Here is a 17,718-nt window from a genome sequence, read left to right as displayed (position 1 = left end):
CGGGGGCCCTCTAGGGAAGCGGCTGACTCAGCTTCTGTTCCCCCGCCAGGAGCCCAGCCACCATGGCCCCCACATCAGGGCGCAAGGTGCTCACTGCATGGGGGGAGAACAGGTCACCAACCAGGACCACAAAGTTCACCCTGGGCCCCGCTGGGGGGCCTGGGGCCAAGGTCTGCCTAGTACAGGGAGAGGGAGCAAGGGCCTGGCCCCCCTGGAGCCCCCATATCAGACACAGTCACAGCCACAGGGTCAGTCACTGAGTGTTTATTCCAAGTCCCCAGAGCCCAGCTGTGGCCAAGGTGGCATGGGTATGTTGTGGGGGACAGATGAGACGGGGCTGACCGTCCTTACTCTCAGGCTGAAGTCTTATGACCTGTGGCTACCTGAGAACCACAAGGCAGGCAGTGAGGGCAACGGGTGCAGTGGGAGACCCAGAAAACCCTGCAGGAGCAGCACTTATGTCAGGCCTGGAGGGACGGCATGCGTGGCGGGGGGCAGGGGGTGTGGCCCAGAACCACCCCTGTGTGCGATGCTCAGGATTCGGGAGGAGGGGGTGAGGCCCACAGGCAGAGTCTGGCAGAAGCGAAGGCACAAGGCAGGACCGGCTGCGCTGGACGGGTCAGGGTCTGCAGGCGGAGAGGGCCTAGCCAGCCCAGGGTGATGGGCACAGAGGGTCTGAGCAGAGCAGAGGAGCAGGGTGCCCTGTGGGGTGGGCTGGGGCCTGGGAGGAGCCCACCCTGAGGTGGCCCATGGCCCCGCTCTGCCTCTTCCAGGGTGATCTGGATGAGCTGAAAAAGTAGGTCCCTGGGGGTGAAGCTTTGGAGCCAAAAAGGCGTTTCAAGAAAACTGGCAGGCCTCGGTTTTCCCTGCGGGGCTGGGAGGGAGGCCAGCTCAGTCTCACAGGTTGGAGCTCCATCCTCTGGAACCACGGTGGCCGGGCTCCCCCTGCTGGCCCCTCTCCAGGTCTGGCCACTCCAGTCGGGGTGGGGCCTCAGTTCTTGCCCACTGCGAGGCCGCAAGCAGGAACATCCAGCCTTGGGTGGGCCTCGGGTTCTGACCCGCAGCCCCGGTCACCCTAGGGGTCCTAGCCCGCCACCCCCACCCCAGCCTGGTGACCTCAGTGGTCTGGCTCCAACGTCCACTCTGACAGCCACTGTAAGCATGAGGCCCGCTGCGCCTCTGTCTCAGGGGGCTTCGCAGGGGGCTTCGCGGGGGGCGGTGGGGGCTGGCCTGGCCCAGGCAGGGGTGTGGAAGGGCTGCAGGGCCCAGGGCCCCCTTCTGTGGGGTCAGGGTCGGGGGCGGCCTGCAGGGCCTGGATGAGCTGGTCCAGCGGCTGCACCAGGGTGTGGGGGCTCCAGCAAGGATCAAGGGCGGGCACGAAGGGATCAGAGGTGCAGACCTCCACGCACTCTGTGTGCGTGGGGATGCGCAGATAGAAGGCGTGCAGCATCATGCGGAAGGGCTGGTCCTCCCCGCCCGAGGCCTGGCCGTACGTCAGGTCCCCCACGACGGGGTGGCCAAGGGCGCTGCAGTGCACGCGTAGCTGGTGCGTCCGGCCTGCGGGGGGGAGGGGGGCGGTCAGAGAGGGTGCCACCCCAGCCCACCCTCCACCTGTGACATCGCGCCCAGCACCGATCCCCACGGCCTCAGAGCCTCACATGACCTCTGGGGACGGCAGCCCTGCCTGTTTCCTGCTGCAGAGAAAGACATTAGAGATCAAGATGAGCGTTGACTTCTGGGGTCACCCTGGTGAGAGAAGGGCCAGGGCAGCGCTCTGTCTGCTGAAGAACCTGGCCAGCCTTCTCGCTGCCCTCATGTCTAGGCCAGTGAGACTCCGTGCAGGGTGAGGTGGCAGCATGTGGGACTAAGGCTAAGAGTGTAAGACCAGCTTGACCAGCAAAGCTCGGGATGGCCCCAAGTAAGCTACTCTGCCTCTGTGCCTCAGTTTCCTTCCCTGCAAAGCCGGGACACCGCAGTGCCCTGTGCAAGAAGATGCGACGCCAGATGTTCACCACGCCAGGGGCAGGGCACCATCACTGGGCAGCGAGGGGCCCGGGCAGCTTCCTTGCCCCCCCCGGGACACACCTGTGAGAGGCTGTAGGAGCACTTTGGACACGGGGTCCCCCGCGTACAGCCCAAGCTCCAGGACCACGAGCTCTGTGAGGCTCGGCTTTGGGTTCTCACAGCCTGCAGGGAGGAAGGCGAGTTGTGAGGGTTGGCTGGGCCAGCCCTGGGAACCCAGTCCACCCCAGCCCAGGTCACCTGCCCACCCAGGGTCCCCACAGGGTGATAGGTGCCCCATGGCCCTGCCCCTGCTCTCCATACCCTGTGTGCCCTCGATGCACATGGTGTGGGCCCGGCCCTCTGTGCTGTTCCTGCCAATGGCATAGCTGACAGTCATCTGGCTTTCCTGGATGTGTCCCCGCACCTGCCAGGGAAACAGTCACACACTGCTCACGGGGCCACCTACTACTGCTGTGGAGCCCCTGACCCCCAGGGCCTGCTGAAGCGGGCTGAGTCAGAGTCCCTGTGTTCTGGGGTCCCGCCGGGCCTTACCAGGGCCAGGTAGGCCTTGGTGACGCGGCGCTCCTTGAAGCACCTGTAAGCACTGCCCGCGGCTGCCTTGTTCAGGGCCACACACAGTGCCCCGCTGGTGGAGAAGTCCAGCTGGTGGCAGAACCTGGCGTGGGGCAGAGGATCAGTGGTGGCTGGGTGGGAGGCTGCTGGGGGCCCCCTGTACCCCGCTCCATCGTACCTGAACCCGTAGTAGGTGTCAGGGTCAGCGAGCTCCGGGAAGCGGTGCCGCAGCTGCTTCTGGAGGGTCAGCGTCTCCCGCCATGTCTTGCTGTCGATACGCACATCCCAGTGCTTGTTCACCACCAGGAAGTCACGGCTGCGGTACACGATGCACAGGTTCTCCACGCTGCCGGGCTCCATGGCAGGGCCTGCAAGGCACAGCAAGAGTGTGGAGCAGGGGTCACAGCCCACATCAGGGTCCTGCCCAACCGGCACAGACATCCCCCACTCCCCAACCTGGGATCTGAGACCACGACGCTCCCGGTCAGGCAAGCACACACACCCACTGTGCGCCCGCACCTACTAAGTCCCTTACCACCCTCAACCCTGACTCCAGCTGGACAGTGTCAGCTGGGTGGGGAGTCTGGCGAAGGTCGGGGGAGCCAAGGTTGCTCTGGGCTCCAGCTGCGGGGCGTCCTGTCCAAATCTAGGCCTGGGAACAAGCAGCCTCGCTCTCAGCCCGCCCCCACGGACCCCTCGCCGACGGGTCGTGGACGCGCGATGGGGACCTTTTCCTGAGTGCGGAAACGCCGCGTCCCCACGGCCGGGGCGGCCCAGGTCAGCACGCGCCGGGAGGCGCCATCCCACCCTCGCCTACCCTCATCCTCTCTCTTTCCCCGACAACCCCCACGCAGACACCCCCTCCGCGGAAGCCTCTGTCCCCAGCGCCTTATGGCCACAGGCCGAGGAATCCCGGGTGGACCCCGGCTGTGAGCCTCCCACGCCCCCACCCACTCCGGGACTGACCTGCAGCCGGGCCGCGCCGTCTGGGCCCCCGATGCCACTGCCGGGCCCTGGCTCCAGCCCTTGCGTCCCCGCGCCTCGCGAGCCTGTGACCCGGGACCCCCGGCTCGGTCCACCGAGCCGCGCCGCGCCCGCCCCGCCTGCGCGCGCCGCCCCGCCCACGCCCCGCCCACGCCGCGGACCTGCGAGCGCGCCCGGCCAATGGCGAGCGCCCGGGATCGGCCGCTCCGACGGCAGAGCGCTGGCCCTGCCCCGCCCACGCCCCGCCCACACCAGGGACGGGCGGCCATGCGGGCCTATGGCGAGCGCCGCTGAACCCGCCGCTTTCACCCCCGTGCGCTGATTCGGCCCCGCCCAGCCTGCGCGCGCAGCCCCGCCCACGCCCCGCCCGCTGACCAATGGCGAGGGCCGTCGGGCACGCCGGCTGTTGATTGGTGACGCCGGGACGCTCGGGGCGGGGCTGCGCGCGGTGGCGCGGGAGGTTCGGCTGGCGGCGCGGGAGGTTCGGCTGGCGGCTAGCTGCGGGCGGCGGGTCCGGCCGCGATGGAGGACTACGAGCGAGAGCTGCACGGCGTGGAGGACGACTTCCACAGCCAGTTCGCGGCCGAGCTCGAGGTGCTGGCCGAGCTGGAAGGTGGGCGCGGGCCTTCGCCGTGTCCCGCCCGGGGAGTCCGGGAGGGCTGCTGGCAGGAGTGGGGGCGGGCGGAGGCGGGTGCGGCAACGACCGTGGTGGGGCCGTGTCGGAGGGGCAGGGCCCCGCGCCGTGGGCTGCGCGAGCCTGGGTGCGGAGGCGGCTGCCCTGGGGCGGCCGCTGTGAGTCTTCTCTCCCGCAGGGAGCGCGGGCCTGTCACCCTGCGGGCGCCCCTGGCCCGCGTTCGAGGAGGCAGCGGCTGGAGGGGACGTCGCCGCCCGCTGCTCCCCCGGTGGACCTCCAGGGAGCCGCGCGGGCGGTGCCGGGAAGAGGCCGCTGGCCGCTGACGTCCCGAGGGACGAGCCCCTGCCCCCCAGTACGTCCGCGGGGGCCCCGGGCGTGGGGGGCGGTGAGGCTGGGGGAGCGCCCCTGTTCCTTCCGTGTGTCTTTTCAGCCCCCAAGGTCAAAAGACCCAGGTTGGAGGCCGTCAAGAGGCTGAACTTCGGGCCCCACGACATGCAAGAGCTGCTGGTTCCTGACTCCCCGCCTCGGGACATCACCCCCCCACCGAGTCCCGAGGTCCCCGCTGAGCTGTGGGGTGAGGGGTGTGTGGCTCGGGGCACAGGGCTCCCAGGGGCCTTGGAAGGATCCCGTTCCTCGGACAAGGTCCTGAGGATTGGGACCTGCGGGAGGGCTCGGGAGGTAGCCCAGGGTGGATCGGGGTCCCTCCGTCTCGAGTAACAGGAGGCGGTAACAGAGACCGAGAGACAGCCCGTGTGCCTTCCCAGGCCCTTGGATGCTGGTGCCGAAGTGGGTCTCATGCAGGCCTCGCCGGCACCCCGCAATCCTGTCCTGAGGCGGCCCCCTGTCCTGGAGGACTATGTCAACGTGACCTCCACGGGTGGCAACCGGGCTTTTCTGGTGCTGCGAGCTGACTCAGTGGGTGCTGGGGTGCAGGTGGGTGCTGTGTGGCCACAAGTAGGGGGCTGGTCATCGCCCTCTGGTGGGGTTGACAGGCTTGATGCTGCCCAGGAAAGGGTCCTGGATGTCGTATCCTTACTGGGATCTTGGGGGCCTTTCAGGAAGTCCACTTGGCCACCAGACATCTCCTTTGGATGGTCTCTTTCCCCATTCTCCTCTCGCTCTGCCGTCCTTCTTCCTTCTTCTTTTTCTTCTTTCACCTTTCTCTTTTCTGCTGGAACTGCCCCCATTCCAGTGGCTTCCCCTGTGGGGATCTGTGGCTAGAGAAGGGCTTTTTTCCCCTCTTGGTCTGCTCATGCTGGGAAATGTCTCCGGCTCCCTGAGCTCTGCTAGGGGTGGGGCATGGGGAACCCCAGGACCTAAGAGGAGGTGACTGTTACCCTCCCTTCCCCGCAGAGCCGTTTCCTTGATGTCCGGTGGCGTGGCCGTGGTCAGTTGGACCTGCTGGGTGTGTCCTTTGCCTCCCTGAAGGAGCAAGTGGACAGCGAGGTGGGGTTTGCTGGGAGAGGAGGGGTGGCTGTGGGGTGACTGGGTGCTTGAACCATCCTGATGCCCACCCTTGTCTGCACAGCGGCGGCAGCGGCTGCTCGAGGAGGCCCAGCGGCTCTCAGACACGTTGCGCAGGTGACGCAGTGGCACCTTCATCCCTGGAACCATTACCTGGTCTTGGACTGCTGACCCCTAGCCTGTACTGGGGCGGGGGGGTGGGTGATCCCAGCACGGGGTTAAGGTTTGGTGGCTCAGGGCATGATGCTTTCCAGCCTCAACCAGGAGGAGGCAGAGGAAAAGGCCCAGCTCTCGGGGGCCCCTGAGGAGGAGCCGGCCGGGAGCCAAGACACCTCCCAGCACTGCCTTTGGGTGGATGAGTTTGCGCCCCAGCACTACACGGAGCTGCTCAGTGACGATGTAAGGTCTTGTTCTTGCTCAGGTGTGACTGGTTATTTTGTTGCCAAGGGAAGAGAATTCAGGATGCAGCTGATGTTTTGTTGCCAGCAGGCGGGGCTGTCCAGGTGGATGGGAGGGCTCTCGTCTGCCTCCTTGACTTGCAGATGGGGAAACTGAGAGCAGCATGTGGCTAGCCTGCTGCTGGTCACTGTGAGCCGGGCAGGGGACCCAGGGCACTCTCTGCCTGGAGCATCTGTTTTGTTTTCTGCTCTTGCAGCAGCTGGGCCCTGGGGATGCCGGGGCTCCTGGAGGGCTGTGGTGGGGAGAACTTGGGGTGAGCCTCACTGTGCCACTTCCCAGCTGGTGACCCAGTGCTGGTCACTCGTCTTTCAGTCTCAGCGTTCCTATGTGTGTCCCTGGCCTCATGGCGTCAGGTTGACATGAGGGGCGGGCCTGGGGAGTCGTCGGTGCTGGTGGTCGCCCCAGGCCATACCTCCTGTCCCACAGTTCACCAACCGCTGCCTGCTGAAGTGGCTGAAGCTGTGGGACTTGGTGGTGTTTGGCCGAGAGAGGCCAACCCGGAAGCCCAGGCCCAGTGTGGAGCCGGCTCGAGTTGGCAAGGAGGCCACAGCCTCCAGCAAGTGGAAGAGCCACGAGCAGGTGCTGGAGGAGATGCTGGAGGCCGAGCTGGACCCACGCGGGCGGCCCCGGCAGAAGGTGAGCCCCACCGGCTGCACTGCACACACTTCTGAGCCCAGGGGCCGCACTCTGGGTGGTACCTTCTGGCACCTTCGCAGCCTCTGGGGGCTGTAGGGCATGGTGGTTGTCCCGTGGGTGTGAGTATGGTGATGTCAGGATCTTGGTGTGGAGTGTCAGGGATGGGAGTTAGGATTTGAGTCCATTCTTCTAGTGATTCAGGTTAACTCTGTCCGTTGGAGGGCCTTATATCTCCCCAGTGTGGTCATGGTGGGCACTGGTAGCTTCTGGGCATCAATCATGTCAGTACTGTTGGGACACCTGTTAGGGTCCATGTCACTCGGTTTTTGCGAGGCTTTGTTGCCCTGAAGCATTGGCTCCGAGCGACGAGCACGCTGGGGTTCTCATTTGGTGACGGGCGGGGCGGGGCGACGTCCCTCAGCACCCAGCCTCACAGGCGGGTTTTCAGCTGCTGGCCATTGGGCCGGGGCTCCCTGCAGTGGCGCGGGTCGCAGCACAGTTTCCTCGCCTCGGCTGCAGGTGGCGCTTCTGTGTGGGCCTCCAGGGCTGGGCAAGACCACCCTGGCCCACGTGATCGCGCGGCACGCGGGCTACTGCGTGGTGGAGATGAATGCGAGGTGAGTGGGTCTCCCGGCCATTCTGACATTCCTGGTTGAGCCTGGGACACGGCCCTGAGCCCCCAGCAGGTTGGAGGGGGGGCTGGAGCCCCTGGTGCACGCATGGTAGGACTCATCCTCCTCGGGGCTCACTGGGATCTGGGGCAGCCACATCGTGGCGTAGCCGTGAGGTATAGGCATGGCGGCTCGGCCCTGGGAGGTGTCCTGCCAGGGACGCTGCTGCCGCCCTGGCTGAGGCCACGGCTGCCCTGACAGTCTCTCCCCTGGCCTCACGGTTCCAGTGACGACCGCAGCCCCGAGGCCTTCCGTACGCGCATTGAAGCAGCCACGCAGATGGAGTCAGTGCTGGGTGCTGGCGGGAAGCCCAACTGTCTGGTCATCGACGAGATCGACGGGGCCCCCACGGTGGGCCTCCCCGTGCCCTGGAGGTCGGGCGGGCGGGCAGCGGGGACTGTGGCTCACGGCACTCTTTGTGTGTCCCCCCAGGCTGCCATCAACGTTCTCCTGAGCATCCTGGACCGCAAAGGCCCGCAGGAGGCGGAGCCAGGGGTCCTGGTCGAGCCTGCGGGTGGGGGGCGGCGACGCCGGGCGGAGGGGGGGCTCCTGATGAGGCCCATCATCTGCATCTGCAACGACCAGTGAGTGGGGCAGGGGTCCTCCACAGGCCAGGTTCTGGGGGGCTGAGGAGCGGCCTCTGCCGGAGGGCAGAGGGCCCCTGGGAGGGCACGGCCCCACCCCCTCCTGGCCACCCAGTGGGTTTGAGGCTGAGATTTGGCCCCAGGGTCCCGCCGGTCCCCTGTGCCTGCTGGGCTGTGGTGTGTGGCCCGGTGCCCCTGGCCGAGCAGGCATGGTGTGGACGCTGCCTGGTCCTGCAGGTTTGCGCTCTCCCTGCGGCAGCTGAAGCAGCAGGCTTTCCTGCTCCACTTCCCGCCCACGCTGCCCTCACGGCTCGTGCAGCGGCTCCAGGAGGTCAGTGAGGGCTGGGGCGGGGGGCAGGCCGCCAGGGGCCACATGGCCGGCCACTGGGTGGGAGAATGCGGCCCCTGTCCTGGTCTCCAGCTCCCCTGTCCCCTCTCCCCTCCAGGACCCCATTCTCTCTGCAGTCTGCCTCCCCGGTTCCCTGGCTCAGGACGTGGGGGTGTGGTGACCGGACCACTTTGGTCTCTGGTGGTAGATGGTTCCAGGCAGAGACTGGGCTGGTCCACAGGGGTCCGCAGCCTTTGTACTTCACAGGATGAGGGCTGCTGTTCACCTGCTTCTAGGGAAGAGGGACCACAGGGTGGGGTTCTGGGGTCTCGGGGAAGGGAGTGCCCACCCTCTCATTTCCCTCAGATCTCCCTGCGGCAGGGCATGCAGGCCGACCCAGGCGCACTGGCGGCCCTCTGTGAGAAGACAGACAATGACATCCGCGCCTGCATCAATACACTGCAGGTGGGTAGGGGGAGGGTGGGCCGGGGCAAGGGGGGCTCGGTGGCTTCTCACCACCCCCACCCCTGTGTCTAGTTCCTGCATGGGCGCGGCCAGCGGGAGCTGAGCGTGCGGGCCGTGCAGACCACACACGTTGGCCTCAAGGACCAGCGGAAGGGGCTGTTCTCCGTGTGGCAGGAGATCTTCCAGCTGCCGCGGTCCCAGAGGTAGGCAGGGGCGGGTGTGGCAAGTGGACAGACCAGCCTTGGCCTGGACAGCCCCAGCGCCCCAGCCCTGGGACACCAGGCCCCGTTTGTGTAGGCCAGCTCTGCCTCTGCTGATGGAGACCCAAGGCTGCCTGGGTCCTGGGAGCCACTCCGCCCTGCCTTCAGGGCACTGCCTCCCCAGATGCCTGGGAGCCCTCAGGGAGCGGGCTGCCACGAGAGGAATGAAGTAGACGGGGGGCTGGGATTGAGGGGGGATGGGGGTTCCATTCCAGCCTCAGCACCTCTTCTGCAGGCGGCGCGTGGGCCAGGACCCAACCCTGCCCACCCACACACTCCTGCTCGTTGATGGGCATGCGGGCCTGGGACCCCACGCGGCGGAGGTGCCTCTGAGCATGGCCTCACAGCGGTTCTACCATGTCTTGCACGTGGCTGCCTCTGCAGGCGAGCACGAGAAGGTGGTCCAGGTAACCACGCTGCTCTCCAGCCTTTCCAGGGGGTCAGGAGGCTTGCACCTGGCCGTGTCTCCTTGTCTGTGGACAGTGAATGGGGGATGCTTCAGATGCGCCAAACTCGAGGAGAAACAGGAACGAGAGTGAGGGGTGGCGGAGTCCTCTGGGAGGTGATGGTGAGCAGGGCCAGGGCCAGGAGGAGGCACTGGCTGCTGGCTGGTGCCTGGAGGGGAATGGCCAGCCTGGGCTGCCCACGACAGGGGTTCATCTGACCCATGGGGTCATTCTGGTTGCTGGTTGGGAACCGTCTGAAGGGCAATGGCAATGGCTGGGCAGCCTGACCCGGCGGCCAGGAGGGGCTGGTTTCTGGACGTGAGCTTCGGGAATGGGGACATGGTGCACGTGGGTGGGGTGAGGTTTTGGCCTGAGCAGGTGGCAGAGATGCCTCCACTCCTGGGAAGCTGGCCTGAGCTGCCTCCCTGACTAAGCAGCTTTGGATTAGCAGCTGGGGATCTGCGAAAATCCAGAAGCCCATTGCGAGGGGGGGTCACGTGGTGGCGGAGGAGCAGGACTCCCACCGGGGAAGAGAGTGGGGGCTCCATGCCCTCGTTTGGGTGGTGGGGGCTGCTTTTAGGGAGAGGCTGGGGCTGGAGCCTGATGACTCTTTGAGGTGGTCATGGCAGTGGGGGTTCTCTCCCGCACATCCCAGGGTCTTGGCCAAACCAGAGTAGGGTGGCAGGGGGCCTTCCTGGCTCCCCAGGGCCCGGTGGCCTTGCTGGTGGACTTGCAGGGCAGGTGGGGGTGAAGGGTCTCAGTGGGTGGTGCTCATTGGGTGGAGGGGCTCAAGGGCCTGCCCACCTCCTGCCCATAGGGCCTGTTTGACAACTTCCTGCGCCTGCGGCTGCGGGACTCCAGCCTGGGCACTGTGTGCACGGCCCTCGACTGGCTGGCCTTCGACGACCTGCTGGGCCGGGCCGCCCATCATGGCCAGAGCTTCCAGCTGCTGCGCTACCTGCCCTTCCTGCCCGCGGCCTTCCACCTGCTGTTTGCCTCCAGCCACGTGCCGAGGATCGCCTTCCCTAGCAGCCAGCAGGAGGTGCGCCCCTGTGCCCTGCCCATGCCCAGGGTGGCCCAGGGGTCCTTGGTGACCTGGTTCTGGTCCACCCTTCACCCCAGGCCCAGAACCGGACAAACCGGACGCAGAACTTGATCCAGACACTGGTGTCGGGCATCGCGCCAGCCACCCGCAGCCAAACTGCACCCCAGGCCCTTGTCCTGGACGCCCTCTGTCTGCTCCTGGACATCCTCTCTCCCAAGCTGCGCCCTGTGAGTGCCTCCCCTGGAAGAGGGGTGTGGCTCCTGGTGGGTCAGGCCCCTGGCTGTACTCAGTGTCCCTGCTGGCCCTGGCCTCCAGGTGAGCACACAGCTGTATAGTGCCCGTGAGAAGCAGCAGTTGGCCAGCCTCGTGGGCACCATGTTGGCCTACAGCTTGACCTACCGTCAGGAGCGCACGCCCGACGGGCAGTATGTCTACAGGCTGGAGCCGTGAGTCTCCCTAGATCCGGGGTCGGGGGCCTGGGGACAGGGAGGCTGGACTCCGGGTGCCATGGTGATTGCTGGGCCGGGAATCTAAAAGCGTGGCCTTGGCAGGGCATGTGACCCTCAGTGTCCCTGTCTGTCAGGCGGGTGGTTTGGTGTGGGGCCCAGCCCAGCCCTTGCTCAGACCTGACTGTGAAGTGGGCCCCCAGGTCGTGCATAGCCTCTCACTGCCTCAGTCACCCCCAGGAGTGGCTCCCAGAGGGCCCTTGGGCTCTGTGGGGCTCCGTTTCCCCATCCTGAGATGGTTGTGGGGACAGAGTGCCGGCTCCGGTCTCGCTGCCCAACAAGGGTGCCAGCGCCATCCAGGATGCTGGCATTTCTCCTGTCCCAGGGCAAGGAGGCGTGATGGTGGCGGTTCCTGAGCCTGAGCCCAGCTGGGTCACATTGTCTCCTTTTCTCCTCTGCAGCACCAGGGAGCGTCCCTCCTCATACCCCCATCTACTTGGGGAAACTGAGTGCAGATAGTTCCCCTTGCTGCCACAGGGCTGGGATGTGGCATTGCCAGGGCTGGGCCCCATAGTGAGCTCTTGTGTTCTGGCATTTGGTGTGGGGTAGCTCCTGCCCCTATTCCTCTGACCAGGCCCCTGGTGTCCTGCCCTCCCCTCCCTGAGTAGGAACGTGGAGGAGGTCTGCCGCTTTCCTGAGCTGCCCGTCCGCAAGCCCCTCACCTACCAGGCCAAGCAGCTCGTTGCCCAAGAGATCCTAGTGGAGAAGATGAGGCGGGTAGAGGTCGTGGCCCAGGCTGGGGACAACCCTCAGGTGAGCCCGCCCCAGGCTCTGGGCAGAGTGACGCCTGGGAGGGCAGGGCCCTTAGAGGGGACACTGCCCTTGGTATGCACTGTTCACTCAGCTCTCACCACACCCCACTTCCTGCAGGACAAGGGTCCCCCTGGGGCCTATGGTGCGCTGGGGAACCCTGGGGAGAAAGGGGTGCAGCCACCCACGCCGCACAGCCAGGAGCACAGCCACGAGCAGCGTCTGGAGCGCATCCTGCGGAGAGCGGCCCTGGAGGAGCAGGTGCAGGGGCAAGGCCCAGTGGGCGTGGGGCGGGGGGATGGGGGGGGTCGGTGGGCGTGGGGCGGGGGGATGGGGGGCGGGGCCCAGTGCGCGTGGGGCGGGGCCGGGCGGACGTGCGGGCGGGGCTGGCTCTTGGGGGCCTGTCTGAAGGTCCAGCTCCCCAACTCAGCATGGTGGGGTTCCACCTGTGCTCAGTTTCCCCCCTGGACAGGGGTGTGGGCTCTGCTGGCGCCTCCCGCCCTGGACTTGACCCTGGCAGGGAGCAGGCAGCTGAGGGGGACACATAACTTGCTGAGTGGGCCTGGGATGGGGAGGCGGGCATCTACTCCACTACCCGCTGCCCAGGGGCACCACAAGGCCCCTCCTCCTGGGAGACGGCCTCTGGGCCCCCCCTTCGAGGCTGGGAGTGTCCACGTGGGTCTGTCCCAGGCGGCCTGACCAGCCCGCCTCCTTCAGCCCGAGAGGGACTTCTTCGGCCGTGTGGTGGTCAGGAGAGCAGCAGCGACCAGCGCAGGTGCGTGGGGGCGGCAGCGTGGGGGAGGGAGGGGCGGGCGGGGCCGGGCGGAGGAGCAACTGTGTGGCCTGCACAGAGGACAGGGTCCCCGAGACGGACGCGGCCGAGCGGCGCATGGGCACTGCGGTGGGCAGGAGCGACGTCTGGTTCCGCTTCAAGGAGGGCGTCTCCAACGCCGTGCGGCGCAGCCTGTACGTCAGGGACCTCCTGTAGGGGGGTCTGTGCCGGATACCCCATCCACGCTGACGCCCCGGGGTCCACGCTGGATGCCCTGATGCACGCTGGTTGCCCCCGGGGCCTAGACTGGACACCCCGCATCCACACTGACACCCTGGGACCTATGCCTGACGCCCCGGCGTTGCTGTTAGAAAACGCAGAGAAGCACGAACACCCCGGGAACGCACTTGTGATTAATATATAGTCACACCTTTACAGAGTTGGTCTCTACAGGGAGGGCAGCGGGCCTCACAGGATGGCGCACTTGCCCCTCTCCACCCACGGGTTGTTCTTCATCAGCTCGGGGTTCAGGAAGGGGTCCTTGGGGATCCCGTCCTCGATCCACTTAAGGAGCCTGCGAGTGGGAAGGGTGGTGTGAACAGAGGGCACCTGGGCCCCCTGAAGTGCTGCCCGATGGCCGGGTGGTTGTGGTCGCGTCGGATGGCCTGGCGCCCCAGCCCAGTGCAGACGTGCAAATGAGATGCAAATAGCGTGGCCCTGGGTGGGCGGGGCCTGGGACTCACTCGGGGATGGTCTGGGAGGACAGCTCCCTCTTGAAGGCCAGCTGGTACTTGAGGCTCTCGACCTCCTTCTTCATCTGGGGCACATCCCACTCCTCCATGGCGTCGGGGGCTTCAGCACTGGCCAGCCTGGGGCTGCAGGGCACAGAAGGAAGCAACAGAGCCCGGGGCTGCCAGCCTTCAGTCACCCCCAGATGCTGCCTCCCCACCAGTCACCAACTCCCACCCTTGCACACTGACCCCCAGCCCACTGCCTGGAGGTCCCCAGAGGCCACACCACCCACCCAGGCCCTTCCCCACATTTGCAAAGGCAGTATTGGGGTGCAGACCTGGAGCTGAGGCCCCACTAATGAGGTCCCACATGCCTGTCCCCCATGGGGCTAATTAACTGCAGAGGAAACTTTCCACCCTTAGCTCTGCACCCCCACCCCTGTCAAAGCCTTGCCGCAGCCGGGCCTCTGGGCTGGAGACAGACGCCCCAGGAGAGAGTGGGCCAGTGCCCACACCATTCTTGATGCCGTATAAGCTGTGAGGCCCACTTCCTGCTCCTGCCCATCACATGAGGGGTGGGGCCCTGTCTTCTGCCCCCCGCCCCCCGTGTGCCTCCCTCCCCTTGTTTTGCATGAGCAGAGCCCACCCAGAGAGCAAGTTAATCCTGGAGCCAGGAGGATTTGGCTGCAATTTGCATCTCTGACCAGGGGCCCAAGTGGGGAGGCTGGGTGGTGGTGTGCTGAGGATCTCAGGGTCACAGGTTGCACAGCAGGCCCTGGACGATGCTGAGCCTCCCGCTGCCCACTGTCTCCCCCGAAACTATCCACAGACTGCCTGGCCCACTTTCTGCTTGTGAACCAGCCTGGCAAAGCCACAGGTTGAGACCTCAGGAGAACTGTTAGGGGCAAATGAGGGTCGGTGGCTCCCTGCCTCCCCCACTCCAGGGGCCCAGGGGGTCCGTCTGCCCCCAGCCCCGAGGCAGAGCAGCAGGGGACTGGCTTCCTTGAACTTGGCAGTGTGGGCAGGGGGCTGGCAGAGACAAACAGGAGCATGACCACCCGTCTCAGGCTCTCAGGCTATGCGGGGGCTCCCGGGTGGAGGGTCTGTCCTGGGGGTGGTCATAGGAGGGTCCGTGGGGAGTGAGATGACTGCCTGGAGGTGTGGTCTGCCGGAGGAGGGGCAGCCAATGCGGGGGTGTGCAGGGGCTCCCCTCCCAGAGACCCCAAGTTCCAGCAACCCTACCTTGGTGCCGGCTCTCTGGGCCCTGTACATTGACAGCTGCGTGGGTGGGGGCCTCCCAGGCGGGGAGCAGCAGCCCTGCTCGCAGTCCCTCTCCTTGCAGCCCCTTCCCCTGCCACCTGTGCACAGCTGCTGCCAGAGCCGGCGGTCCGCCCCCTGTGCCCCGTGCTGCCCCCGAACCAGCCCCAGTGCTCAGCAGGCACCGTGGGTGATGTGTGAGGTGCCGGGACCAGCTCCCTCTCTTGCCACCCTTCCTGCCCACAGACGAAGGGGGTCCTCCCCACGGTCCGGCCAGGCCCCTTGAGACATGGAGGGCAGCTGCCCTCAACCCAAAGACGGACAGGCAGAGGCAGCTGGGCGTTAGGACAGTCCAGGTTAGCCCAGTGGGACCTGGGCAAGTCCCAGAACCCTGGGCCTCGGTTTCCTGCTCAGCCCAAGGGGCCGGTTTGTCAGACCTACCTTGGACGGGGCCGCAAGGGCGAAGTGACAGCAAGGTGATGCTGAGGGCGAACTGATGGGCAATGAGCTGGGCACACAGGCGGGCAGAGCCCAGGCAGCTGCCCCGCCCACTCCTGCCACCTGGGGCCAGGCCTGGCGCCGCCCCCACCCTCCACCCTCCCTCCTCAGCGCTGGGCTGACCCCGGGGACCCGGCTTCGCCGGCGCTCTGCCAGCTCAGGGGTGGGAGATGCAGCAGGGGCAGTGTGGGGTGAGCTCCAGCCCTGGGCAGTGAGGTCTCCTCCCACGGGGCTGTGTGGCCACGTGGTGCCAGCACCAAAGACCTTTGGCCATTAGATTGTACCCCAGTCCTCCAATTCCCTTCATGAGGTGAAGTCACCAGGCCAAGTGGGAGTAGGGGAGATGGGGTCAGGCCGCTGTGAACTCTGGGGCCTCAGCCATGTCCACGGACGAGCCAGTGGGTGGCCCTGCTGTGGTCCCTGCCCCCATTCCCAGGCCAGCTGCAGGCAGGCAGGGCAACTGCCCCGAGGGTGGGAGGGTGCTTCTGTTCTTCAGTTGGCCAGAGCTGGGGTCAGCCAGCCTTATTCTGTGCAGGTTCAGGGGTCAGCCTGGGAAGGTGCTGCCCTGAGAGGTAGTAAGTGCCTGGCTCAGGGGTGCCCAAGCCCAGGCTGGGTGGCTGTTGGGGCGCTGGGGAGGGAGGGGGGTTCCTTCCTCTCCATGGGCCCATCACCGCTGCTGGCTCCTCAGCCCAGCCCCAGTCAGAGGCCCGTGAAGACACTGGCCCTAGCTCCCACCCCGCAGGGCGTCCCCTCCTCCTCTGACACGCCCTACTTAGCTCTCGGGGGAGCTGCATCCCGGGCAGGGACCCCCAGGCAGCAACAGCAGCCGTGGACGGCGGGGCCTGGCTCCCCAAACTCAATCCCCACGGAGGCTGGGCCCTGTGGCTCCCGGGATGCCTGGACCAGGCCCTTGGCGGGTGCTCCCGCAGCATCCCTGGGCTGGGGCCTGTGGACGGTCATGTTGCCCCCACCAGGAAGGCAGGATGGGCGCTCCTGCCCCCTCAGGCTCCCTGGCCCTCCCTGTCCTCATTTTCTAAAATGGGGTCAGTGCGCCTCCCTGGCCCCTTGCACATCAACACGATGACGGATCAGGAGGCACTGCTGGAACTGGGGCACATTAGGGAGACTCAGGATTATTTTTATTACAGATTTATGGGGGTGGGGGGCTTAGAGCCAAGGGCACTGGCGTCCACCTCAGGGCAGATGGTCAGCAGAGCTGGCCTTGCTGCGCCTGTTCCTGCCTACCCTAGGTGCGTGCCTGTCACCCAGGCTGCCTGGGGCTCTGCTCACATGGGCTGGGTGCTCAGGACAGGGTGTTGCATCGGCCCCCAGGACTTGCTCAAGGTTTGGACTGAGACCCAGACCAGCCAGGCCCCCTTACCAGTCATGCCTTCCCCTTGAGGGCACGGGCAGAGCTGGGTGCCCAGGACCAGGTTCCAGCCCAACAGTGACCCGAAAGCCCCTGGGAGAAGCTCTGGTGTGGCCCGGCCGGCATGGCCCTCCATGGTCTGCTTGGACCCGGATTTCGGGAGCTGTTCCAGCTCTCACTGTGGGATCAGGAAGTCCATTGTGGTCACAGCGGCAATCAGTCCACATGTGGGGCTGCGTCTTGTGCTTGAATACACCTGGGTGCCATGGTGCCGCCAGGACAGCTGGAGCCAGGCCTGCCCTCCTGGCATGCTGTGCTGTTTCCAGTCTGGGTGCCAGTCACGCCCGCTGCCCTTGGGATTCAGAACCGGTCCTTGTGCTGACCTAGGCAGGCTTGTGTGACGGAGGCCATGACCCCACACGGTGGCTGAGCTGACGTATGCCTGCTCGTGTCAGGCATCCCCAGTCCTTGGTGAGTGTCAGGGGACCCGGCAGGTCCTGTTTCTCACCTTCCTGGGAGGGTGGACTTGTGGACCCCAACACGTGCCAATCCAGGCCCCCTGCACTGGAGCCCGCCCCAGGGGGACCTGGCAGGTCTGGATCCACGGTGGGAGGAGGATGCTCGTGAGGGAGGCAGACAGCTTGTCCTCCAGCTGACCGCTGCCTCGCAGGTGCCTGGAACGGGTCCAGGGAGACGAGACACCGTTCTGAAATTAGCTCCACTAACTGGGTTGCTGGGGAGAGACCACAGGGCTTCTCGCTGGCCTGGAAACGGCCACCCCAGGTGCTGCTGGGCCTCCCCGGGGGCTGTGGAGGGTGGGCGCAGCAAGACCCCAGGGCAGGGGCCCCTTTGTGCTGATATCAGTGCTCAGGAATAAGAATCAAAAAGCTGTGTGGAGTGCTCTGACCCCTCGGCAGGGTCCCCACGGAGGGCTCAGGCAGGAGGGGAGGAAACACCCCAACCAGACGGGACCCATAGCTGCTGCCAACCCCGCCGGGCGGGGCCAGAGCTGAGGCTGGTCTCTGTCACGGGGCCACCTCTGAGTGTGCGGGGTGTGCTGGTGACCCTGTACCACCCCAGCACTGTGGGCTCCAGCTCCGTGTGGGGGAGACCTGCTCTCCTCCACACGGCTCCCAAGTGAGCACGCAGCACTGGGCAGCTTTACTTCGGACCCTTGGGGCAACAAGAGGCTGCATGCCACCCCCGCCCTGAGGCACAGTGACAACAAATGGGCCTGGTGGCTGCAGGGGGACGTACCGACTTGTTCCCCATCCCTGGAATC

At 66.2% G+C, this 17,718-nt stretch overlaps 3 protein-coding genes across 4 annotated transcripts; 1 reads left to right on the top strand and 2 right to left on the bottom strand.

The window, feature by feature from the left end:
- Window positions 1–248: 248 nt before the first annotated feature.
- Window positions 249–3,855, bottom strand: RPUSD1 (RNA pseudouridine synthase domain containing 1). 2 transcript variants are annotated; one of them, XM_070567118.1, is made up of 6 exons: window positions 3,723–3,855; window positions 2,756–2,945; window positions 2,557–2,680; window positions 2,326–2,428; window positions 2,086–2,187; window positions 249–1,557 (listed from the first exon to the last, which is right to left on the bottom strand). In XM_070567118.1, the coding sequence occupies exons 2-6, from the start codon at window positions 2,935–2,937 to the stop codon at window positions 1,118–1,120; spliced, it is 951 nt and encodes a 316-aa protein (XP_070423219.1). In that variant the 5' UTR covers window positions 2,938–2,945; window positions 3,723–3,855; the 3' UTR covers window positions 249–1,117. The 2 variants fall into 2 exon arrangements, with proteins under 2 accessions (XP_070423219.1, XP_070423218.1); XM_070567117.1 differs by lacking the exon at window positions 3,723–3,855 and adding an exon at window positions 3,544–3,693.
- A 16-nt stretch (window positions 3,856–3,871) lies between these two features.
- CHTF18 (chromosome transmission fidelity factor 18) lies at window positions 3,872–13,016 on the top strand. The gene is made up of 22 exons (XM_070567116.1): window positions 3,872–4,174; window positions 4,374–4,547; window positions 4,626–4,776; window positions 4,960–5,128; window positions 5,549–5,641; window positions 5,724–5,776; window positions 5,914–6,058; window positions 6,545–6,754; window positions 7,274–7,371; window positions 7,653–7,776; window positions 7,858–8,009; window positions 8,247–8,340; window positions 8,704–8,802; window positions 8,875–9,005; window positions 9,298–9,469; window positions 10,326–10,550; window positions 10,631–10,780; window positions 10,869–10,999; window positions 11,668–11,812; window positions 11,930–12,070; window positions 12,527–12,584; window positions 12,661–13,016. The coding sequence occupies exons 1-22, from the start codon at window positions 4,084–4,086 to the stop codon at window positions 12,795–12,797; spliced, it is 2,943 nt and encodes a 980-aa protein (XP_070423217.1). The 5' UTR covers window positions 3,872–4,083; the 3' UTR covers window positions 12,798–13,016.
- GNG13 (G protein subunit gamma 13) lies at window positions 12,986–15,757 on the bottom strand. The gene is made up of 3 exons (XM_008541316.2): window positions 15,011–15,757; window positions 13,325–13,456; window positions 12,986–13,155 (listed from the first exon to the last, which is right to left on the bottom strand). Exons 2-3 carry the CDS (start codon window positions 13,420–13,422, stop codon window positions 13,050–13,052), a joined length of 204 nt encoding a protein of 67 aa, XP_008539538.1. The 5' UTR covers window positions 13,423–13,456; window positions 15,011–15,757; the 3' UTR covers window positions 12,986–13,049.
- Window positions 15,758–17,718: the final 1,961 nt, after the last annotated feature.

The sequence above is a fragment of the Equus przewalskii genome, chromosome 12 (genome assembly GCF_037783145.1).
Source record: "Equus przewalskii isolate Varuska chromosome 12, EquPr2, whole genome shotgun sequence".
NCBI lineage: Eukaryota > Metazoa > Chordata > Mammalia > Perissodactyla > Equidae > Equus > Equus przewalskii.
This window is presented reverse-complemented; position numbering and strand designations above follow the sequence as displayed.

What these genes read in the sequence shown, in the direction of transcription:
- RPUSD1 (XM_070567118.1), bottom strand. Translation starts at nt 2,937, where the DNA reads ATGGAGCCCGGCAGCGTGGAGAACCTGTGCATCGTGTACCGCAGCCGT. An exon ending in GTGCATCGAGGGCACACAGG is followed by an intron (nt 2,188 to 2,325) that starts GTATGGAGAGCA and finishes TCCTCCCTGCAG; the next exon opens with GCTGTGAGAACCCAAAGCCG. An exon ending in GCTCCTACAGCCTCTCACAG is followed by an intron (nt 1,558 to 2,085) that starts GTGTGTCCCGGG and finishes TCCCCCCCGCAG; the next exon opens with GCCGGACGCACCAGCTACGC.
- CHTF18 (XM_070567116.1), top strand. Translation starts at nt 4,084, where the DNA reads ATGGAGGACTACGAGCGAGAGCTGCACGGCGTGGAGGACGACTTCCAC. An exon ending in CTCTCAGACACGTTGCGCAG is followed by an intron (nt 5,777 to 5,913) that starts GTGACGCAGTGG and finishes GATGCTTTCCAG; the next exon opens with CCTCAACCAGGAGGAGGCAG. An exon ending in AGCACGAGAAGGTGGTCCAG is followed by an intron (nt 9,470 to 10,325) that starts GTAACCACGCTG and finishes TCCTGCCCATAG; the next exon opens with GGCCTGTTTGACAACTTCCT.
- GNG13 (XM_008541316.2), bottom strand. Translation starts at nt 13,422, where the DNA reads ATGGAGGAGTGGGATGTGCCCCAGATGAAGAAGGAGGTCGAGAGCCTC. An exon ending in TCCTCCCAGACCATCCCCGA is followed by an intron (nt 13,156 to 13,324) that starts GTGAGTCCCAGG and finishes TCCCACTCGCAG; the next exon opens with GCTCCTTAAGTGGATCGAGG.